This window comes from Lepidochelys kempii, chromosome 7, assembly GCF_965140265.1.
Source record: "Lepidochelys kempii isolate rLepKem1 chromosome 7, rLepKem1.hap2, whole genome shotgun sequence".
NCBI classification, from domain to species: domain Eukaryota; kingdom Metazoa; phylum Chordata; order Testudines; family Cheloniidae; genus Lepidochelys; species Lepidochelys kempii.
The window spans coordinates 103,983,198-104,008,518 of record NC_133262.1 but is presented as its reverse complement, the minus strand read 5'-3'; the positions used below and the strand labels follow the sequence as shown (position 1 = coordinate 104,008,518).

The window sequence follows — 25,321 nt, the reverse complement described above, 5'->3', positions numbered from 1 at the left end:
CGTCTGCAATTCAGAAGGCAGAGGCTATTTAGCATGTAAATTAAAAATGATTCCATTGCTGTAGTGTGAATACATTGGCTAAAAAGATCTGGCGAAAAGATAAATTGCATTCCTATATTCTATTTCCTTTGCCTTTCAATAGAGAATACCAAGTAAAATCTAAGTTATCTCCTTCTCGACAGTCACTCCCCAATTTTCAGAAATATACTTGATTTGCTATTCAAAGGCTTAATCCAACAGAATGTAGCTGCAGCCATCTGAGCCGTGGATAACTCCATGATAGATCATGCTATGTAGAGGATAGAACAGGCAATCGAAGAAAGAGACAGAATGCTTTGCAAAGGCATTCCAAAACTACCTCTAGCAACTCCTACTCCCTTTACCATGGTGTCTCAAAGGAGTCTCCCCAACCATCCTTACCCTTTGAGGTGGAGGGCCCCCATCCCTAATTGTTGCTATGCTGGGAAGAGCTTGCTTACATCAGTTGAAAGAGCAGGAAGGCTGGTCTTTCCTGGTTGATTTTTGGAAAGGGGACAATCTTTGATTTGTATGTTTCTGATGCTTGCTTCTTCATGACTGATCAGTTAAATGAAGACATCAGCTCAAAAGGAGATGATACATTTGGACTCCAATCTCTCTAAGATCGTTACCCACACAGCTATAAGATCCTATAAGGCACTATCAGATGGTTTTTCAGATCTCTATGTTGGCATTTTTAACTGTCTATTACTGGAATCTATGTACCCACAAACTCTATCTGATATGGCAGGCATGAAAGTGAAGACTCATTCCAACAAGAATGACGGCAGTGTTTGTGAATAGAAGCTCCCCACTGGATGGGAATGAGATAACATTAATTTAATTAATTTAAATTTAGGTCATTGCTTCAGAAAACTGTTGCTGTTTATTGCAAGTGGATTGTGTACTTATAAAAAAGAGGTGAAAGATAACAGAGGAAGGAGGGATATGATTATATTTCTCTGTAAAATGGTAGCGTGCAGAAGCCCGAATCAAGATCAGGGCCTCACTGAGCTAGATGCTGGGGGAAAAGTAAGTAAGTAAGTGTGTATGTGTGTTTGTGCGTGTGTGTGTAAAAAATCTGGATCACTATTTATTTCAAGGTTCACCAGAAGGCCAGGTGTATATGGGCAGTCTTCCCAGTCTTTTTCTATGCTACTGCCCATCACTGCTTTCTGCTTAAAACAAGACAGTGGTTTGGCGGGCGTTTGGTTAACATTTTGAGTGCTTTTAACAAAAGTAGTAACATAGCTCCCTCCACCATATTACGACTTGAAATACTACACCATACTCGATATTCTAACCAAACTTCCTGTAGTATCTGTTTCTAAATAATGGTTTTGCAATTGTTATTTTTACCGCTGAAAAGAGATCCCAATTGGGGAATTAATATTTTAATGAAATGGGGGTCCATGTCAGAAGCAAATGAAACTATGGAAATTACCCATCTTCCTTTTTTCCTAAATGGAACAACAAACTCCTTGTGATTTTTTTCAGCACTAAACAACATCTGAGCAGTGGACATATTCTAATAAAGATTGTGCACACATTTGCTTTTTTATAGGATACTTAGTGTAAAAAATATACTGAGGCACACAACGGTCTGAGGCAAAATTCTGCACAACTACATTACTCTTTTTTAAATAAGTGAGGTCCTTAAAGAGAATTTTCTTCAGGAGTCTATCAGAACAATAAACCACAGATTGGGTTGTTTATTTTAAGCACTGAAAGGAGATTCTTGGTTTTCAGCATTAAGCACCAGAGTTGCCTCTGGGGAAAAAACAGACACCATAGTAAAAATCAAATCGAAGGACCTTATTAGCAGTCAACACAGATTGATCTGAATATCCTAATTGAAAACTGAAGTTTTATTAGGACCCAGAGACATGTTTGTAATAAATTACAGGAAGCAAAAAATTGAGATGAAATGCAGAAGAGTATTCTGTGAGATAAAGGCAAAATACATTAATATCACTCCAACCAAAGCTCATGTCAGTTAATTGAAATGCCAATGTGATATCTGTAAAGTAACACTAATCCTTTTTGACTTGTGTTTACAAAGCAAAGAATAATAGTTCGATAGCTCTGTATCAATATACAATGTAACAAACACTGGCCCCAGAAGCATCCTCTAACTTACATAATCAACACTACAAAGACATTAAATTCTAATAAAGCTAAAAAGATTTGTCTTGAAAACAGACTGAAACTACCTATTTAATTAAGGAGCCATTTGATCTATTCTCCTGATTAGCTAAGCCAAAGTCAGCACCAAAGACATAGAAAGTGAATAACAAAAGAAATGTAACCACTTCAGAGGTTTTTTTTCTGAGCTGACAGCATATATTTATGACATACAATCTTCTGCTCTATCTAGATTTAGTCTTCTCAATTAATTCCTTATTTGTAATTTTATGTATAAGCAAAAAGAAATAGTTGACTAATAAGTGCATAATGGAAAACATTGATTCAGGACATTATTATAATTTAACTCTTACCTCAGAGGTTGTTATAAACAATTTAATAAATTGATTGCCCCTATTTATACCCAACCTGATAAGACTGAGTTTGGTTATGTTTACATCAGCAACAGGAGTCCCCACTGATTGAAATTTTCTATATTGTTACGATACATTCAGGATTGCATTTCTTGCAAGTGTACTGAGAGTCCTGCAATTTTGTAGTATTCTAAAATGTTGCTTGTGATTTAACAAGAAGCTGCCCTCAGCCCAGGAATTTTTCCCAAATTGGTGTAAAAGATGCAGTTCCTGCTTTCCTGCTGGTGGCTTCCAGAGGCTGCTGTTGGTTCTGGAGGTAGTTCACTTGCTCTCACCAGAAGGTACTGTTTTGTATCTGGCTGCCTCTATCAGTACCAGCTCCCTGCTCTGCACTGCCCAAGTGTGTGCAGAACAGGGAAGCAGCTGCCGGGCCAAGAAGAGTGAACAATAAGCTGGGATAAGTGTATCAGCAGAGCAATCCACTGTCCCTCCAACCCACAGAGAACACACAGGGAGGAAGAGAAGGGGCTTACAGAGGGGGGAGTGAGACAAAGTCTATTGGGGAGAGGGCAGTGCTTTTAATGGACACACCCAGGTGGGGGCAGGTTATCTTCCTAAAAGTAAATATAAGCAGCAGCCAAACCAAAAATCTCTTTAGATTTAATTTAAAACAAAGGTCTAGTTTGCCCTCCCTCCTTTTCATCACTTTTGAACCAGCATGGTAGTCAATCTTCTATTTTTTCCAGGGCTGCTGTTGTACTCATTGCAATGGTACAGTCATTTATTGGGGTCAGATAAAGACTTCCTTTTCTGTAATACAGCACTGTCTTGGAGCAATCAATAGAGCTCTTAAAGGTCATTTTTCTTTTGTGCAGTTCAGGTCTTTTCTTATTATTGGATTTCCTAAAAATGTCACAATTCCAGGCACTGGAGAGTAATCTGTGGTATTACAGATCTTTTTTTTTTTTTTCTTATCTTGCATATATCCTAAATCTATGATTTTTTCCCACATTCTCAGATCACATGGCCCAGACATCTGTCCTCAATTCTTTCAAATTCTCTTCAAAATGCACCTTTTCTGCAAAATCCACAAATACTAACCTATAATCCAAAATTACAGTTACCCACACATTTTAAAAAAATAATCTCAGAGAAAACCTTAAATAAAAATAGAAAACCTATTGCATGATCTTTAGGACAGGGACCATGAGTTGTTCTTTTATGCCTTGTGCAGTCTTGTATAGGCCAAAATATTACTACATTTTTCATTTCCAGAATTTTTTTTATTTAAGTCCACAGCTATTTTTCTTGATTATTAAGATGATTCAATTTATTTAAAAAGCTGCTTATGCAATTTAACAAAAATATTGTAGCCTCTCTGTAAATAAAAGTTTGACAGCTCTAATCCCACTTTTTCATTTAGCTACATAAATTTCTGTTGTGCATGAAAGACTGTACTAATAACCCTCCACCCACAACAAATGTTATGTCCAATGGCCAAAAAATAATCTGTCTAGGTTCTGACCCCGTGTCCATCACTACAGTATTGTAGCACCTCGCTAGAAGATACATGTAGTCAGCAGGATGATAAGGTGTGGTCAAGTAATGAAGTATTTAAGACAGCAGCTACAGTAATTCACCTAACAGCTAGAATAACTGCACTAATCACCATCTGTGTTTCTGCATCTGGCTGCCCAAAGGTGGACCATTTTCATTTTATTGGTTAGATAAAATGACACTTCAAAGCCTGGGTCATTCTCAGTTCTATTGATGGATGCTGCCTGTGTACCGAAACCAATGTTTTCTCCCCTCTCCCACAATGTTTGGAGCAGAAAGCTCTCATCTCCCTGGCCTGTAAAAAGCAATTCTTCAGCTGAATGGCTATCTCCCCCAATCTTCAATTTCACTATCTCTTTGAGACTCTGCAGTGCAGTTTCCTTAACTCCCTGATACCTTGCATTGCCGGCAGAGGGACAAACTCAGTATTCAGTGGACTTAGGGTACAGAGCACCTAGACACTGGGTGTACAACCTTATAGAGCTTCTACAGCTGGCGCACACACACAGAGCTCAATTTAGCAATAAATCTCAAAGCCTTTTTAACATTAATTCCTGCCTAAATCTGTTGATCTTCTTTTGTTAAGTATCTCATCAAGCAGATATCAATCTGAATTTGCACACACTTTAAAGTCAGTATGAACATCAATTATGAACTCTCCTAAACACTATATTATCAGAAGTTCTGATGCCAGTCTCACTTCCTTAGCAATTATCTCTTATGGCATAGGTTTCTCCTAAGTCTAGAATCCCAGCTGTTTGATCATGAAACATCTCTGTACAGCTTGTAGTTGTTCTATCTTACAGCTGCCCAATAAACAATAATCAGCCACCAGGCCTAAACATGTTTCTCAAAAACACTACTACAGGGAAAATTGATACTTTAAATTTCTGATTATGGAGCTGGTTGGTTCCCCACTATTTGTGCATACAATACATAACAATTTAACATCATGGCTATATGCAATGCAGGTCAGTATAACAAAAACTAATAAACACAATACCTAAGCTTTCTAAATTAGCATTTTGCACTGGCTTTTGCACCAGCTGTCTTGAAATCACATAGAACAGACAAGAGTTTGATACTGTTAGAAGTAGTTAGTAGTCCCGCATTACAGCTTTCACCATAACAAAAGCGAAGTTCAACTTTCCATTGGAACCTTCCTCCCATCCCGGCTTTCATAACTTTCTCAAAACAATTCTCGTTTGGGACTTGTCTGGTTAATTGTGAGGGAGAAAGGGTTATCCCTTTATCTACTTTTGAATCATTGGACAATGGGGTGAGGGGCGGAATGCCAGCCGCATTTGGTTTGGGGTAATGTCTAATTCTGCAGCAAGGAAAGTCAGTATCAAGGGGACATGGAATACCAGTTGCACCAAGATACATAAACAGGCGACATCTGCAGCTCTGCCTTTCATTATGTTATGAAAGTCATGGCTAATAGGGTCAGTAAATGCCACTTTATCTGTTGGACCATAAAATATTTTATAATTATTATTACCATTTACTTCCTATAAACTAATATACTGATTGGATTCTGTATAGCACAAACCTATTTCTCCAAAACATGTTGGGGACATCTGAAGCATTCCAACAAATGGTGTTTCAGGATTCTACTGAACACCTCTACACAGACTATGTGCAGTACTTTAAAACAAATTTAAATAAGTTTAAAATAAATTTGCCTTAATTGAAATATTTCTGCATACTTGCGCAAATGTATCCAGCTAGTTTTTCAGCATTTCCACACTTTTCTCCTTGTGGAGCAAGGCCAATCTCCTCCACTGTAAGAAAAGTAACAAAGAAATATATTGTTTGACAGAATGTGACAACCAATCTGAATTTATTTTCAGAAACACTTGAATGGAAAAAGGAGATCCAACTTGATCCATCTTTTTCTGAACTTCCTTTAGATTTTCTTGAATCATTTTTTTAAGTAACATACCACCTAAGGATTTGATCCTTGATCACACAGAGGGAACTGCTTTAGGAGAGCAACATGGGGGATTATTGAGTATCTAAACTTCACTCTGGAGCCTGTTTGTGGGTAAAGCTGCAAGTCTATCATGGAGGTCACGGAAGGAATCTTGACAAAGGTATTTTTAGTAAGTCATGGACAGATCACAGGCCGTGAATTTTTGTTTAGTGCCCGTGACCTGTCCATGACTTTTACCAAAAATACCTGTGACTAAAACGTACCCTTAATCATGGTCCCCAAATTTACAGAGGGCAAAGGTGCCCATGTTGGCTTGCTGCACAAAACAGAGTGCACTCCCTGTGATTGCACCTGTGCTCCTGCGGAGCATATAGACATAGCTCATCAGGTGTGTAGCTCCCCTCTGCAATGCAGGATAAAAAACTGAAAACCAAGAGTACAATATGTCTCTTATTTACTATAAAGGCATATATGGTGGAAATCCCAAATTAACTAAAAAGGGTCAGATGCGACTGGCTCAAGCTTCCTTTCGGTCCATATTATTTTCTTTATCTTGACTGGTACTGTGAACTGTGACCTTCTATGTGCAGTTAAATTAATTTCTTCTGCACTTCTAGAAATTAAATCCAGATTAGCCCCATGCTAAGCAGCCATTCAGGATCAGATTGAATCAGTCTTTTTATTTAATCCATATATGCTAAATATCACTAAACATTTTAGGTCTCTTGCACAAAAGCAAAACATCTGATGCAAAGCTAAGCTATCTTTTCTCTCCTTGAGGCTCTCATATACATCCTGGTAGACTTAGTGAGATTTATACAGTCATACTGAGGGGAATGAAACCCCGTATCTAGCTTTGGAGTCTTGCTTGTCCTCATGGGCATGCGATTATAAGATATTTTTTGCAGGGAACTGAACAATTGCTCAGGCTATGTACTTAAACCAAATTGAGGTGGTATAGGCAATGAGATAGGTGCAAGCAATCACATCACATAGCTATTGACACCTGCTAATGAAGAACATCATGCAACTTGTAACAAAACAGTTGCCATATAAATTCATCTTCTAATTCAAACAACAAAATGTCATCTAGCACACTGAAGTTTACAAGCAGACCGGGTTTAAATGAAATTAACATATCATTTAAAATGTGCCAAACTAACAGGAGGAAAAAAACCCACAGTCCTGTACACTTTAAACAACACAATATTGATTTATCCAGCAGTACCCCAGCTAAATGTCAAATGTTCTACACTTTCTGATTTAGACTTTGGTTACCCATAACACTAAAAACCACACACACAATAACTAACAGTAGCAGAAAAAACTGATAATCAAACTGTGCTGCTTGTCTCTTTATAGGCCTATGTTGCATCTTGTTTACCTATGTGATGTAGTATCTTAATAGAAGAAATGTAGAACTTGCATGGGACACCGAGGTCAGACTTAAACATAAACACTGAGTTAAAGAGTTATAACCAACGTATCAGGCCAACGAACAAACAGTGAATCTACACATTAGATAAAGTGGTTAAAATTAATTCAGCTAACCGTATACTGAATAAGTCATTTATAAAATAAAGATAAAGTAAATAAATAAAACTGATATTAATAAAACTGAAAAAGTGCAGTAAACTCCAATTAAGAGAACTATATAATAGCTGATTTGTGCTACCAGCCTACCGCTGCTTTGAAATGCTCTCAAAACAAAAACAAAAGGCAAACAACTTAGCTATCAATTAATAGGATTTCAACATATGGTAGAAGGATTCTTTGTCCACAGCATGAGTTATTTGTACAACATAATTAAAACAATGTATACAATTTCTTTAAACTCTCTGATGGTGGATCACAACATAGAAACAATGGGTGAAATCCTACCCCCTTGAAGTCAATGAGAATTCTGTCACTGATTTCAATGGCACCAGCATTTCATCCATACAAAATATATATATAAATTCAATACCTGGTTTTTTTTTTGACTAATCTTTTAAATCACCGTTAATGTAATCGCAATTGCATTATAATAGGGAAAATAACGTGCACCCCAGGGCCATATCCTTAGCTGGTGTTGTTCTGATGATATGTATAAAGCTGACTTTTTAGAAACTTTCACTTGTTAATGAAAAGGAGCTTCTCATGCCTTTGTTCTGTGCAACCTTGAGCTAAGGTTAATGCTTCAAGAATTGTACTGAAGAGGTTGCTTTGTATACGGGTTTCTTCTTTAATCTGGCTTACCTAGAGAAGCTGTAGCTTTTCCTACAACATACACTGATTTGGTATTCCATTTTTCTTGTAGAGAATTTCTCCAGGCTGTAAAACATTACATTATGTGTAAGCATTTGGCAATACAGCATAAACACTAGAGTATTTGGACTTCTGCCCAAAAGATTGCTTATTTATCTTGAGAAATCTGTGAGCACACCAAAATACTAATAACCAATACTACACTATAAATGTCAGCAATTCTACGTGTACAAAATAAAGATTTTAAATCAGATATATGGTTCACTCTAAAAACAGTCTATAACATGCTTCAAAAAGCTTTGGTTGAACAAAAACTGTTTTCAATTACTTGTGTTAAGTAGTATTTTTAATGGATACTTGCATGGTACCAGATCAACTGTAACTTGTAATGCTCATTTATATTTTGACATTAACTAGGAATAAAAACTCAGTTAAACTTGCAGAAGAAAAAGAATTCCAAAGCAAAAAGTGCATGATAAACTGATGAATTTCAAATTGCGCAATAAGGATATCCAGTATAGATTCGGTCATAAAACTGAAAGCTTAGACATAGAATAAATCGAAGATTTCATGCCAACAAATCAAAGAATGGTAAATAAATCCCATATTCATGCACTGGAATACTTCAGTATACAGCTCTATTATTTTATAAAAATAAGACGACAAATGTATACGCTGATTGTGCTTTGAATAAAAAGAAAAAGAGATCTATCAATATGGAAAAAAAATATCCTAGAGAAGCAGACCCCAAAATAAAGTGGCTAGGAAATAGCTTTTCTTTCTAAATATGTGAGTTAAATTATAGCTTCACACTGAGCAATGTTGTTCGGCTCCAGCCTCCTCTTCCCAATTCCTGAAAAACTGATTGAGCAGAGATAGATCTGATAGGTCTCCTATTATAATGCCTTATATAAAACAACAGTACAGACTCACATGAAATATATTGAGTTCATTTCTGCCCTTCAGTTTTTTTAAAAAATGGCTTAATAGAAATAGAAAAGATCCAGAGAGAGTTGTGCAAAAAAAAAAAATAATAATAATAATAATCAGAAGAAAGGAAAGCCTTCCATATAAGGTGATATTGAAAAGATTGAGACTGATTAGCTTACACGGGAGTCCGAATAAAAGGAGACATGTTTGATGCTACACACCTTGTATTCAGACCCTACACACTATTGTAACAATCTTTGTACAAATATCTTTGTGAGGTTTCATTTCAAAACTAATAACACATTGATCATTAACATTTTTGCATGATGTATGCACAGAGTGTGTACAAAAAGTTATGAATATATGCTGGAAATATGACTAAAGTGTGTTTAAACCAAGTATGTCGAGGGAGATGGTAAACAGGTCTGCCTTAGACAAAGGAATGTGTATTTGATTCTCTGACCAGCCTGTTCTTCAGGCAAAGACAATGAAGGTCCACTTTTACATATTAGGTAAACAAAGCTGTTAAACTAACAAGACGGGGAAGAAAGAGCATGGAGCTTCCTTTATGACCAGACTTCATGTTGCCTTCCTTGTAGTTTGAAAAAACTTTATTTTGAGGGGTAACCCTCAGAAGAATTCATTTAAAAGGTTTATTAGTCTATCAAGACAGGGGTCTGAACCTCAAGTGATAAGCAATTGAATTAACTGATTGTATACAATATTACTATATTATAAAAGTGTATAGAGTGAGGTCTTTTTATGAAACCCCATGACACAACAGTGATTAATATCAATGTGAACTGTACGTGTTAACAGTACAAAAGAAATTATGGATACTCATTGATATTAGGCTTTCCTGTCTGTGACCAAAGGGAGAAACATCCTTTCCCCCAGATAGGAATGCAGACAGCTGTCTACCTGTCTCCAATTAAATTATGCAAGGTGTGACCAGATATACTGGAAGTTCTATTTACCTAGATATCAGCAAGAGGAAGGGAAGACCACAGGAAAGGAAAAACAGCATGAGGTCATCCTGCCTCTTGAAACAAGTTAATTGAATTTAGGAAAATATAAGCAAGGGCAGAAGTCATCTTTGGCATCCATCACTAGACAGACAGAAGGGAACAGCGCTCCTGCAAGCTGAGAACATGGATCCTTCCACCAAAGACGGGGGGTGGGAGGAAGGAAGGGTGGAAGTCTCTGGAAACTGAATATAGGTGAGAAACCATGTTGAACAAGGCCTGTACCTTTCTAGATTAAGTTTTAGACTTTTAGCTGTGTGTTTTCACTTTTATTTGCTTGTAACCCTTTCTAACTTTATTCATTTACTTGGCATCACTTGGCCTACGTCCTATGTTAATAAATTTGTTTTATTTTTACTATAAACCAACTTAAGTGTTGCGTTTAAATGGAAAGGTGTATTTACCTCATTTAAGTAAATAAGCTGTGATGTGATTTTGTGTCTTCAAAGAAATAAGAAAGTTTGTTTGTTCCTCTAAATTGTCCAGGAGAGGGCAGGACAGTGCACAGCACATGGGTCTGGGAAAATTTGGGATTGGACGTGTGTTGGGGTCACATTGCTGGTTGTAACCAAGGCTGGTGGAAGCCAGAGAGGGGCTGTAATCAGGCTGCTGGGATCAGAGCTGCTGAACCAGGGCTGTCTAGAACACAGACACTTCAGGGTGTGACCTGCATTCTTGTAGGCTGGCTGCGAGTATACCAGACTGGGAGCTACAGTAGTAAAGCATTGTAAGACGCACAGTTTGCAGGGCAAATAGTGATACAACCCCCTCACTTCTCTGGACTGCACCCTGACCGATAACATGATAGAGGTATATGTAATTATTTAAAATATGTATGTATTCCAGTAGTGCTCAAAAGCCCGAATCAGAATTGGGGCCCAACTGTAATAAGTATTGTACAAATACAAATAAAGATATGGTCTTTTCCCAAAAAACCTTAAAATCTAAGATGCTAATCCTGCAAACATTTAAACACAGGAACAGTTTCACTGAGCTGGTACTACTTACATGTGTAAAATTACTCATGTTTGCATGATCAAAGCCTAAATATGGAGAAGGTCAGGTGTTTCTAATTACCCTTGCTCATAATACAAGAACAAGGGGGATATAATTTGAAATGAAAAGATAAATACATTTAAAACTTGTGAAAGGAAATACTTTTTAAACAATACATACTTAACCTGTGGAACTCATTGCCAGAAGATAAAACATTGAGTTCTAGAGTTTAGTATGATTTTAAAAAAGGATAAGATTGTTCTCATTAACTATAAAACTATCAGAGTTATGTTAATGGGAAGGGATGTCCACTCCACACAAGGCCTGAAGGGGTTAAGGTGGCGAGGTGGGCCAATTAAACACATAGGCGGCACCTGAAGGAGGTGGCAAGGACTAATTAGAAATGAGGCTGAGCTGGACAGGAACAGACTGGGTCTGTATAAAGCCCAGAAGCTGAGGGCAGATGGGGGATATAGAGAGTGAGGCGACAGTCACTCTCAGGGTAGGGTAAGGTAGGATGTAGCCCAGGGATACAGCAGTAAGGTTCAGGACTGTGCAGACCTTGACAGCTTGTTGTAGGGTCCCTGGGCTGGAACCCAGTATAGAGGGAGGGCCTGGGTTCCCCTACCAGCCGCTGGAGAAGTGGCACTGTTAAGGGGTAGTGAATGGGAAGACTGCCTGGGACAGTGAGACCAGAGAGACTCTGATACCCGGGAAGGGGAATACTAAAGTGACCTGGCTGGAGGGCCAAGCCACAAAGGGAGAGCAGTTGAGTCCTGAGAGACTGAGGCACAGAGAGAGTGATAGAGTGACACTGCAGGAAGGGGAGTTGGCCTGGCAGAGCTAATCTGCAGGAGTGAGTAGAGCACCCCAGGACAGTTAGATAAAAATATTAAAGGGTATATATCCTTGTTCTATGGAGAGTAAACCAATTATTAACTGTCTGGGAATAGAAAGAAACTCTCTCTATATGCAGGCTATTCAATAATTGTCCATTTATATGCTTTCTTGCACCTTCCTCTGAAGCACCTTGTACTAGCCACTGTTAAAGCCAGAATACCCAACTAGACAGACTATTGATCTAATCTGGTATGACAATTTCTATATAATGTTCCACAAGACTTTTCCACCCAACCTGGTACATTGCTGTTTATTCATTATCATTTGTTCACTGTCTTTTTGCTACTTTTCAATCCACATGACAGATTTTATATTCAAGATTTGAAAAAACTGTTTCAAGTAAGATTTCATGAGAATCATACATGCATGATGATGGGATGGCCAGTTTCTAGTGGGCTAGAGAGTTTTCAGCAAACTCCTATGTACAGTCCCAGAATATACCTTTATATATTAAAAACTGAAACAGATTCCTTAGTTGGTGCTTACTACTGTCCTAGCATTACTAAGAAGAATAACTTTCATTCACTTCATGGGAAAAAATGAAGTCTAATTAGAGTTATTTGCACTCAGTTATTTTTGTTATAATAACTAGAAAAATATTATTATGGGGGGGAACAAACAAACAATCTCTACATGTGAAAGCTCACCTAAGCATAAAGCAGCGTGGTGCCTTTAAATATTCAAAGTCAATTATTAGATTTTTTTTTTTTTAAATATACCCATACATGCACACTAAGTAGCTTCTGGTGGGCGAGAGAATGAAATTTATAAAACTTCATTTAAAAAGACAGAACCAAAGATATAAATCTGCACTTACCTTCATTTTTACTATTCTCTCCCAAACATAACTTGGCAGCTTCTACTGCTCTTGGACTGGTAAAAATTAAACCCTCATAACTATCTGGATGAGAGAGCTACCAAAAAACAATTTAGAAAATATATTTAGATAAACTCTGGGAAGTTCAAAAAACATACAGTGAATGTTACAATTTTACAATATGAAAATTACAGTCCAAAGTGTCAAATATTTTGATCACTTAATAAAAGTAGCAGAAATATTAATGAGATTTATAACACTGAATTCAGGTTAACTCAAACTTTCACACAAGACAACGTTAATTCTGAAATCTGAATATAGGAACAGACATAAATTCTTCTCACCAGACTGGAATGTGAGAAAAGTATATGATGGATTTAAAATTCTTACAGGGGAAGCTAATAATTATTGTTAGCAGTAACTCAGAAAGTATCATGAGGGCAGGTGCTTGCCTCACTGCCAGGGTGAAGAATAGTTCAGATTACTGACTGTCTATGCAAAAAACAACACCAACCAAAAAATTTCTGGTGGACCCTAATAATTGTAGGCCTTGTCTGAACAAAGTAACAGATTACAAATTTAAACTCAGCATTTAAGTAAATATCCCTGGATATTTGTAAGAACAAGGAAAACACAAAACTATGTATCTCAAATTTTAAACAAAATAATTTTTAAAATGGTAGAGAGAACATCAAGTGTGCAATTTTGTGGGTGCAGCACAAAATTTGAAGCCCAGGGCAAGACAGCTGTTAAAGACACTTTTTCCCCCTTCTGGTTCTAGCGTAATGGGGGGCTGAAAAGTACTGAGCACTTTTGAAAATCTCACTTCTTTATTTAGGTTCCTGCATGGGAGCTTTTGGGTGCTGAGCTCTTTTCAAAACCTGGCATTAAAAGTGTAAAATACTCATCTTATATAGGAGTACAGGGCAATTGTTTAAGATATGTTTTAACAACTAAGCGCCCAATCCTGAAAATGGCTCTGTATGGAACCTACTGCAGGTGTATAACCCTAATATAGAACACACAAATAACGAATATTCAAATAATGTGGGAAAACTTCTTTAGCATAAATAGCATTTTCTATCATCTCAGTTATATGATTTCTTTACAGATGATAAAATAAAAATTAGGACTGTCGGATGTCTGAGGCTTATAGATAAATTTGGGTTAGCAATCAGAGATCATATAAAGATCTACAACACAAAATACTAATAACAAACGCATGTATATTGCATACTCTGAGAATAAAAAGGGATAGGATTTAAAGTAGGGTTAAATACTGGCCCCACTAAAGTCCATGGCAAAACTCCCATTTACTTCAGTGAAACCAGGATTTCACAAAAGCTGTTTGTTTCATTTAACCCCCTCATAAAGTGTATTTAATATTACTGAAGCTGCAAAGAAAGCACTAGCTTAGGGCTTTTTCAAGTAGAATATAACTGGGATCACCCATGCCTCATAACCCTGGCTGTGTATATTAGATTCATAACTGGCCAACTCATTCACTGCTAATTAGTTTGTATCATAGTAAGGGGTTTGTTTTTTTCAAGTCTTTAGTTCTGCAGCTGCAGGATATGGTAAAGTATGTGTAAGTGCAGAACTTGTGCTAATGAGCTGCCCCACAGTAACTTCCATAAACATTTAGAAAACACACTGTGCATGTACAGCAAGCATTTGGAACGAGAGGTGCTGCAGCCTCAATATGTTCATGGACAGTAAGATCACTTGCCTGGCGCTAGAGAAATTCTCACACAGCTAGGGATGACCCTCAGCAACCTGGTTTCCCAAACTTTAAAACAATTGTAATTTAAAAATATCTTTGCCTCCAGCCCAGGGGCAGAGGAGAGGGAAGGAGAAATCCCCCTTGTCAAATTGAGAGCTATATAACCAGAACATCCATCACGAGTCTCCTTTCATTGTTTTCTTTGAACCAGCTAGCATTTAAAGCTCTCTTCAGCTGACTAACAGGCCCTGCCAGAGTTCAGATGGGGAACAGATGTGAATACTGTCTAAGCCTGAGCATGATTTCTCAAAGCACATTGAAAGAGCTATTCTATAGAAAAAGGCTCTGTATTTAATGCATTCACTAAGACTTAAGTGACAGTAACATAATGTATACAGGACCAATACACTCCTTCTATATGGTTTTTCATCATTTTCAACTCTGCTGCTCAGTTTAAGCTACTCACTCTACTGCAACTTTATACATTTGTGACAGGGTGCAGCCTGGGACTGTGGGACCCCTGTGCCCCCTTAACTCTCAAGCCTGGGCTATCCCTCACAGTGCTTTGCTAGTGACAACCAGCAAACCCCTCCAGGCACTATCACTCAGCACAACCACATGTGGAGCCCCACACCCAGCTAGACTGCATGAATGCTCCCAGAGCCACTCATGAATCACAAAGAGAAAGGCACCTGGCAAATCCCCCCCAGCTCCCAGCCTTGTACCCCAGGAATATACCGTCTTGCACTGTTTACACCCTTTCTTGAGCAATGTAAGTGTATTAATTGGTTCACCACTTCATCAATGGAAAGTGGAAATACATCAGCCTGTAAACCTGTGCCGATTTATCAAGCACTTCAGGCAAACTCAATGGTAAAGATAAACAGTAAAACAAGTTTATTAATTATAAAAGATTATAAGTGATAGGCAAAAAGTCAGAGTGGTTACCATAAGAAAAGAAAATACAAGCACGTAATCTAAACTCTCAACTCTATTAGACTGGGCAACATCTAGATTAAGCAGTTTTTCTCACCTCACTGGATATTACAGTTCATATGACAAAGGTTTCACCCTTGAAACCTGGGCCAGTTTCCTCTGTTGGAATCTTCAGTCTTCTGAGTGTCTTTCCTTGCTGCTTGCAGCATAGGTGCAGGGAGGAGAGAGGGCAAAGCATGGGGCCCCTGTGTTCTGTTTTATACCCTTAATCCATGTGCTTGGAGAACACTAATCCAGCCATGTCGGTGGGCATTGCTGAGTCCCCAGGCAAGGTTAAGTAATTCCCCTGGTGTGGCCTTGTGCAAGTGAGCCATTGAATTGTAACTGCCTTGCCTGACAATGGCTGTTGATGGTTGTTGGATACCCGCCTGGGCTTTGGTTATCCCCTCCTTGTCTTTGGGGAGCTAGTATCTGGACGCTTCCCAAACCCACAGCATATTTTAGTGACAATCATACAACACAATTCTCATAACTTCATATGCATTGATGATATACATATTTAGATGCAACAGTGGGTTTCAGAAGATCATAACCTTTCCTCTGATACCTCACGTGGCATGCTTTATATGCAATATCACAATTATATATAGATGATGAATCTGCGGGCTACAGGGTGCTCCTCGAGGTACAGAGTGTCACAACATTTTAGATGTAAACTCTCATAATGTATAAGTCTAAATCCAGCATCAGGTTGGAAAACTATGAAGCCGTATTTCAAAGTTTCAGGGTAACTGCAGCTACATTTCTCCACCATGCTCCCTCAAGAGTTTCTGGCTTCCAGCCATCACCTCTCCTGGATGGAAACCAGTGTCTCACTCCTTTCTGACCTGGGGGTTTTAAGGCTGAACAGCTCCCAGCTTTATATTGCAATACCTCAGTAAGCCAGTCTGCCTAAAAGGTCAGTGCCTGTCCTTTGCTTCCTCTTTGAGGGATATGGCCAGTGTACTGCCAGCACTTACAAATTACCCCACAGCTCCTTCTAAGCCAGTACATTTATTATTAAGGTAAAATCATCAAAAAGAAAGCATATAAAAACAACAACAAAAAAAACGTACACACATGCTATAAAGTTTACCAGGGTCACCCCCAATTTCAACATAGGTCACTGGTAATGTCAGTCTTTCAAACCTGACAACTAGGTTTTCCACATGGGTGCAAGTTCAGTCTTTAGATCAAGAACCAGAATGAAGGCCCTGAGTTATTTTAAGATGGGGCTGTTTATCCAAAAGTACTTTCTTGTCTGTTGGCCTCTGGAAAATCCAGTTAGAACCAGAATATGCAAGCCTCCCTTGGTGGTAGTACCTTTCTGGAGGTGTTATAAACTGAATGATTTGTGCTCATCATCCCTTACTGATTTCAGTTCCTGAAGGAGCCGTGGTAACCCTCACCTCTCGGAAAGCATACAATCTCTGGCCCAGAGAGGTACCATTCATACATTTAATACAAAAGGGTCTCCCAAAGATATTGCAGAAAGTTGCCTATCTGCCTCAAGTATATTGAAAAGTGGATTGCTTCTGCATGAGATGATCCTCTAATTTAACAAATGCATTCTAAGGGGAGTCTTCCTCTGTGGGATGAACAGCTCTTCCAATGTGTTTCAGAACTCATGCCCAGATGTTTTTCACTTTATTTTTATCCATTCCTCAAGAACTTTCCCCTTAAGTACTTCACCACAGCCAGAACTTAACCAACTTTACAGAATAAAGTAAAAGACTGAGTTTTAGCTCTAGGTTTTGAAAACTTTTTGGCTGTCATTAGGGATTCAGGGGCTTTGTTACAAAGAGGTGGTTTCCATTACAGTTTAATTAAAAAGTTTATATTTATTTTTTAGTTTTAATAATCATGTAACAGGCCCAGGTGCTTGGCAACTGACTCAATAAGAATTTCTAAACAAACATAAGAGTAGAGGGTTTAAAAAAAATACCGGAAAGAAAATCCATTTTATGAGAATGAACTGAAAATTTTGAAGTTGTTTCTAGCTTGCAGGGTTCAAACTGGATCCATTTCTCACTTCCCTCCCCACAAATTTTCAGGAAATACCTTTTAAAAATGTCTGAATATTTGTTTTCCTCCTCTCACTTTTTGCCACCAGGTGCCATAAAATAAATTATGTGCATTTGTCATTAACTTTTCTTCTTTCCTAACCTTTGAAAAGTTGTAAAATAGCGAAAGAAAAAATGAAACTAATTCTGCCACAGTAATTACTCAAACGTCTCCAGTTTTTGAAGAGTCTGAATTTTCATTTTTCCTTTTGCCACTCTAGCTTCTCCAAGATAAAGAAGTTTTAAAAAGTTAGAGTGGCTAAGAGAAAAATGAAAAAGTGACACTCTCCCTCCCCCAAAAACCTAGCTATGATTAATTTAATGACAAAATGGAGGGGCAAGAGGGAGCAACAATGAATAATTAAAATTTTTGAAACTTTCAATTTCAACAAAAAAATAAAGTAAAACGGAAAATCTTAAAAAAACCCAAAAGCTTTTTGTGAAAGTTTTCAGTTTAGGAAAAGGACCATCTTTTGTCCGCAAAATGTTTCAAAACGAAAAATGTCAACCAGCCCTACTAAACACATTTCTTTTCTGTTTCTTTCTCCAGCTCACATGGTCCTTCCCTCCTCTCTCAAGTCCATAAAATCCCCATTATTTAGAGCATTCTGTGGAACACACCATTGGGCACCCGTCAGGTAGGGAAACTAGAACAGAAAACACTGTCCTTAGAATCTAGGCGACAGGTGGTTCATATCATACAAACAAGTTCTTACGAAGGCCTATCTTTTTCTTGCATAAATCCACCTTCCTACATATACCTTCCTTTATGTAAATCCTGGTGTTACAGCACACTATGCCGTAGGCAGGAGCATAGAAGAAAGCACAGTCAGATCTTAACAAACAGAGGTCACTGATGAGCAGCTCAAACCACTAAGTGTGCCATCTCCTTGCCCAATGGTTTTCAACCAGGGGCCAGGGTGTCCTGGGGGGCCCGCAAGCTGGTTTCAGGGGGTCCACCAAGCAGGGCCGGCATTAGACTTGCTGGGACCCAGGGCAGAAAGCCAAACACCCACCACATGGGGCTGAAGCCCGGGGCCCCAAGTCCCACAACCCAGGGCTGAAGCCAAAGCCGGAGCAACTTAGCTTTGTAGGGCCGAAGGCAACTGACCTGCTTGTTACCCCCTAATGCTGGTCCTGGCTTTTACATACAGTAAAATAGTTGTTGTGGGCCATGGAGTTTTTATAGCATGTTGGGGTGGAGGCTCAGAAAGAAAAAGGTTGAGAACCCCTGTCCTAGCCCCCACTCGTTTGGAGAGCAAGAAAGAGAGTTCTAAATTCAAGCCTGTTTTCTAACTAGGCAGCAGATACACTTCCATGGCAAAGTTTTCTAGGCAACTGACCTAGTATTATAGTCACTGCAAGACTGGATATAGCTCATCCCAGCTGAATCTGTCAGGTTAGTTACATGAGAAGGGACTACATCATCTAAGGATGTCAGGGAGACAAGTTTGGTATGCTCAGTGAAGTTCTTCACCATCGTTAGTAGCAGCTTTTTGGTCCAATTAGGCAATGAGGGATGAGACTAACAAGGTATATACCTAAGGAGGGGACTGGAGTTGTGGAAAAGTTCTTTAACTCCCTATCAATTCAGGAGAGAAACAGCAATACAGAAAGCAGTGAGAAGGTATTATTGAATCAGGATTAGTCTTTGTAGCTTGGCAGTCATAGGGCATAATTTCTCCAACAGGACTACTACAAGGTTGAAAGCTTACCTTTTCAAAGAAAGTCTGAAGAGACACAAATTCAAATGACAAAACAGGGATTAAAGCTGCTTCAAATCCGTATAATCCTAATTCCTATGGATAAAAAGTATATCTAGTCATTGGAATGCATCACAAATAGTGTCTATTTATATTTATAAGAATGGGCTATTTGGCAACAGAACTATTCAACTACTTTTCTGAACTAAAATCCAAAACTATCTATGGAATTTTCGTTTTTTTTGTTGTTGATTAATTTAGTGCTGCTGAAAGATATTGTACTTACAGCCCTGGAGACTGAGGCCCTCTATTTATCCATTAAACAGGTACAATATAAGCCAGGGATGGGCAAACTTTTTGGCCTGAGGGCCACATCTGGGAATAGAAATTGTATGGTGGGCTATGAATGCTGACAAAATTGGGGTTGGAGTGTGGGAGGGGGTGAGGGCTCTGGGGTGGGGCCAAAAATGAGGAGTCCAGGGTGCGGGAGAGGGCTCTGGATTGGGGTGGGGGGTTGGGGTGCGGACAGGGGTGCAGACTCTGGTTGGGGTGTGGGATCTGGGGTGGGGCTCGGAATGAGGAGTTTGGGGTGTAGTAGGGTGCTATGGGCTAGGACTGAGGGGTTCAGAGGGTGGGAGGGGGATCGGGCAGGGGGTTGGGAAGAGGCTCAGGAGTGCAGGCTCCAGGCAGCACTTACCTCAAGCAGCTCCCAGAAGCAGCAGCATGTCCCTGATCCAGCTCCTATGCCGAGGCACAGCCAGGCAGCTCTGCATGTTGCCCCATCCGCAGGCACCACCCCTGCAGCTCCCATTGGAGCACCGGAGGGGGCCATTGGAACGGGGCCATTGGAACAGGGCCATTGGAGCATGTAGGAGCCAGAGAGGGGCCATGCCGCTACTTCCGGGAGCCACATGGAGCGGCCCCGACCCTCCTGCAGCACTGAAGCGGGGAAAGCCCCAGACCCCAGTTTCCAGCGGGAGCTTGAGGGCCAGTTTAAAATGGCTGATGGGCTGGATCCAGCCGGCGGGCCGTAGTTTGCCCACCCCTGATATAAGCGGTCTCTCACTACCGATGTGCCTTACTACTAAGGGCCCAATCCTGCAAATTGTTACATGTATATGAAGTTCATTAAAGCCAGTGGGACTATCTGCACAAGTAAGAACTGCCCACATGAATATGGTTTGCAGAGATAAGGCCAATTATAGGGGTAAAAGGTATTTAAGTATCCATTTATGTTCTTGGACTCTCACTGGAGACTGCTAACAATTGTTTGTAACAATTACAAAATACTGTAATCCTAATTCTGATCTATATGAAAGCAAACTGATATTTAGTCATTTACGCAGTTTAAAACTAACTTCAATAACAATGGATTATTACTTAGCTAAGAACATTAACTGTCATATCTAAAACTACTCTTTGTAATAGTGCAAATTACACTGGAAAGTTAGTTTTCTCAATGGATACTAACATTTGAAACACTTTTTCCTAGTTTTGTAACACCCAATCACATTAATCTTGTTTAATTGGTAATTATTATTATTATTAATTTAATAATGAAACAAGGCAAAGGATAGCTTCCCCCACCCTTATGTTACTTACTTGAATATATGGATCTGGTCCTGAGTCTCTGTCTTTGGGGTCCTTCAGTAACAGAACTTTCATTGTTTACCAAAAATGGCCACAGATCACTGAAACACAACAAAGGAATATCTAAATTAGATCTAGAGGACTTCTCCCTGTACAATGCCAGTAAAAGTTATGCATCACAAGAAACAGGATAATTGACAGATGCACTACCGTTTACACAATGAGTAAGCAATTAACGAACATTCTCTGGGAGTGAACACCCACCCTGATAAGGCCAGCAAAAAGCATGTTGGTTTTTAATGATACCACTTACAGAGAAACAAACGACAATGAAAACCAACAAAAAGAAAGAACTTTGAAAGAAAACACTTTTAAAAAGGAATAATGATTTCAGTAACATATTAACATAGTAATATAATGAGCATCCTCTGACAGCTTTGCTATTCTATTCTATATTGTTTCTTATACTGACCTCATCACATGGTATTTGAGCCCCTCCTCTGGGCTTGCAAGTAGAGGCTGGGCCCTGTCCCACTCTGGAGCCACAAACACAGGAGGAGCTGACAGCCGGTGCGAGTTCCCCACCTTCCCACGGGCAGTGGGACTCAGGCTTCCAGCTTCAGCCCCGGGTGGCAGGCAGCAAGCTTCGGCCACGTGGCGGCAGCGTCTGGAAACTGGGGTTCAGGCTCACCACCTGCCTCATTGCCTCTGGCCCCCGCTGCCTCTCTCGGCCCCTGACCCATCCACCCCATCACCCCTGGCCCCCAATGCCTCACTACCCACCATCCTATCCAAGACTTAATTTGTCCCCTGGCTTGCCAAGGCTGTGTAAGTCTGCTGTGAAAAGTGATATTTGTATGTTTGTTAATATCACTTTTCACTGCTTCACAGCTGGCTAACAAGTCTGCTGCTGTGAAAAGTGATATTAACAAATATACAAATATAATTTTTCGCAGAAGCAGACTTACTAGCTAGCAATTCTATTCAAAAGAAAAAAACAGAAACAAAAAAAGCAAAAGCAACAACTACGAAAAAAGACAAGAACATGCAGAGCACCTTATTTGTGTTTCTATTCTGTTTAGGTCCAGTAAAGAACTGTACATTGTTGTTGTTCCTGAATCTGCAAAAAACCCAACAACCCTACATAAATACATTACAATGATTTGGACAGGTATGTGTGCATATTTATTTCTTTTTCCTGAAGTTAATTAAGTTTTTCGGAAAAATTGTCATAGTGGCCGTCAGCAAGAGTTGGTGGCCACACTCTGAGGACTCCAAAAAATGTGTTGTGAGAACCCCTGCACTAAGTTACATAACTAACATCTGTCACATTTATTCTTTCATCCTCTCCCCAGGAAGAAAAGTGTATGTAGTAGTGTTTTATCTTGGAATTTATTTTTATAATATGTGTATTTCAGAGCACACACTTCCAAATGAAGTCAACAGAAGCTATGGGAGCTCAATGTCTGAAAATCAGACCCCATTGAAGTCAATGAGACCAGCTAGTCGTGCTTAAATGTAGGCATGAGCTTAGATACTTTGCTGAATTGGGGCCTAAGTGATTCTCTCCTACAGGAGGATTCAATATCAGAGCCATGACTGGAACTCATAATAACACTTCCTATTGTTTAGGTGCTAATCATGTCTCCTGAGATAAGGTTGTGATGACAGTTGCATGATAAGAAGTCTAATTTTGACACACACATCCTTTTAACTTTTCATAGGAAGAAGGTATTCCCATGAACATTTTTATGCTTAATTTAGAGGAGAGAGCAAATATTTTGGGGAGTGTCAAACACAGAACTTTTTTTCTTGAAAAATAAGTGTTCTTGTGATTTTTCATCCATATATAACTTTGAAAAAAAATTCCATAAACCCCAAAGTCAAAATAAACAAAGTTTTGTATACCCCTCTGCAGAGTATAGGTTATTAGAATTTTGATTTTGAAACTAAAGGCATTAACAATCTTTCCTGCTATTGACTCGATCTCCACTAGCCACCCCACCATAAAAAATTTAAGCATTTCAAAACTTCAACCAGTTACAGATTAACACTTAATAATAATGAACTTAAAGCACTGCAATGCAGTGTGGAACTGGCAGAGTTGTTAAAGTTCCCTGAAGGAGAATCCATTTTTGGAATAATTTATTAAATTTCCTATAGCACAGCTCTCCTCTTGCAGACATTAGCAAGTCCACAGGAGGCAGTATATCAGGGGAAGATCTAAGCCCAAGTTTGCTGACAGACCAAATAAGATACACAGGAGAACAGCTCTGCTCCAAATTCTCTTACATAGACTAATGAAGTAGGTCTCAACTTTGGCAGACTTCATCAAGCCCTCGGGAGGGTATGTGCCTCTCTGTCTGTCTGTGAGTATACATGTTGCTGGGTTTTTCTTTCATATTTCTTTTTTTTTTAAACATAGGAAATACACACACAAAATCTTTAACTTACTCTTAAAAGTTGTTCCAGTAGTTACTACAACTGTTATATAAATTACATAAAAAGAACATTACAATTAAAAAATCCAACAGTCTAAGCCTTAGAGAGTATTGAAATATTTATTAAGGAAATACATATGTACTCCAATATCCTTACAGTTCACACATTCTCTTAACAATAGTGACACACACACTTCATAAATTACCTAAACTCTGACCACAATATGAACTTACAAACTTTTCCAAAATATACATCACTAATTACATACTTTAAATAATAGATGACATACATACAATGACATTTTAAAAAATCCTTTCACCTCTTTGAAGACATAATGTTTAATAATACTAAGAATGAAATCATCAAAAATGTAAATCTAAGAAAAAATGAAAATCCTCCCAAGGCAATAATTCTACTAGGAAAGAGTAAAAAAGCCAAACTAGAGCTATAAAACCCCAGAATGAAATCATAAAGTTGATTCAGGTGCATTCTGGAAGGAGGGGAGTTGTCACGGATGTTTTGGATGTAGTCAAAACCAAATTATCTCCCTGTCATGTAGCCTGTTGTCTGTCAAATACCGAATAATAATAAACAGGTAAGCATCCATACTTATAAGCTTATTACAGGCTTCCAACTATCAAATGAATTCCACTGTTTAGTTCTTGTGGGCAAAATATATATTAAAACTATAGAAAAATTATTGGGAAAAGTCTTATATCACAAACTACTCTAATATGCAATTAGCTGAATGCCCACTTTACACAGAAAACACACAACTTATGTTTTGGACTCAGCCACCTGGTTTACTTTGAGTAAGCCTGCTTGCTCCTGATACCAAGAATGTCTTTGGCTTGCTTTAATTTCTGCCAGAAAGCAGCTACTTTATTGACTTCAAAGGGATTGCAAAGTGTGTGACTGAAAACAGAATTTGCGCAAGAGTTGCTGCGGCTTTGTGCACTCCTGTAATATTTGTCATGCCATGCTAGTGTCCTTTGAGGGGCTTTAGTACATCTGCTGTAAAAGCAGCTACAAACCTCTCTGAACCTTGTGTCGTCTTTTCTTTCACAGTTCAGGCAGGTTTATTTGGCAAATATATTGACATGTATGATAAAATATGAAGTGATATAATACACCAGTATGGCAATGCTCTCTCGCAGCAGGGATGTCCCATAGAAGAGACAAACCTTGCATTGTTTTGGATACAGCCTATCCAAACTCATTTTTCTTAGCAATTATGCCCTAGGACAACTGACATCACCATAAGTGTAGGCACAATGCCACCGTAACAGACGGGGATGAGTATAGACAGCCAAGAAGCTGAATGTGGGCAAATATGCATGTTGAACATGGTATTCCCAAACCAGAAATGTTGAAACAGCTGTTATTGCTGAAGTTGTAGTCCCATGACTAAGGGAATATACCATCAGTACTTAAACTATAAATTGGGATTTTCTTTAGAAATAATACTTTTTAAAAGTAACATCTTTTGCGGCTTATTACAATGTGTTATAGGTGCCACAGACACAGGAATAATAATCTGTATTTATAATGGAATCTTCAAGCCCTTGAGACTCTGAGAAGGAGCCCTTGAAATTGGCTAATGAATTATTATTCTGAACTGCTGGATTCCTGCTGAATAAACTGAAAAAGTATAGAACCCCATGAGACATTTCTGGTGTATAGAAGAGTCCTATGTACCCTAGAAATGGTGGAAATACATGAATAATACAGACAACTTCCTTGGCAATATATTCAGTCTGTTCCCACATATACTTAAACATTACGCTCCTTTACATATTTCTCAAGAGATATACACAAACTTGTGACCAACATTAAAAAAAGTTTCTGTAAAGAAGAATCAATGGAAAATGAAGTCCATTTACTCAGCAGCTGTTGATTTA

The 25,321-nt window shown here is 38.7% G+C and overlaps 1 protein-coding gene across 8 annotated transcripts in view; it reads right to left on the bottom strand.

Annotated features, from left to right (window-relative positions):
• The window catches only part of UROS (uroporphyrinogen III synthase), a 34,826-nt gene that overhangs the window by 8,249 nt on the left and 1,256 nt on the right, over positions 1-25,321 (bottom strand). The window contains exons 2-7 of one of the 8 annotated variants that reach the window (XM_073354076.1): positions 22,035-22,098; positions 20,991-21,079; positions 19,401-19,484; positions 12,925-13,021; positions 8,248-8,322; positions 5,783-5,857 (exon numbers count right to left, since the gene is read on the bottom strand). In XM_073354076.1, coding sequence (XP_073210177.1) covers positions 5,783-5,857; positions 8,248-8,322; positions 12,925-13,021; positions 19,401-19,484; positions 20,991-21,053 — 394 coding nt within the window. In that variant the 5' untranslated portion in view covers positions 21,054-21,079; positions 22,035-22,098. Of the gene's footprint in view, positions 1-5,782; positions 5,858-8,247; positions 8,323-12,924; positions 13,022-19,400; positions 19,485-20,085; positions 20,484-20,990; positions 21,183-21,450; positions 21,672-22,034; positions 22,099-23,432; positions 23,451-25,321 lie in introns of those variants that run through there. The other 7 variants (XM_073354077.1, XM_073354075.1, XM_073354074.1 and 4 more) reach the window with 7 other exon arrangements.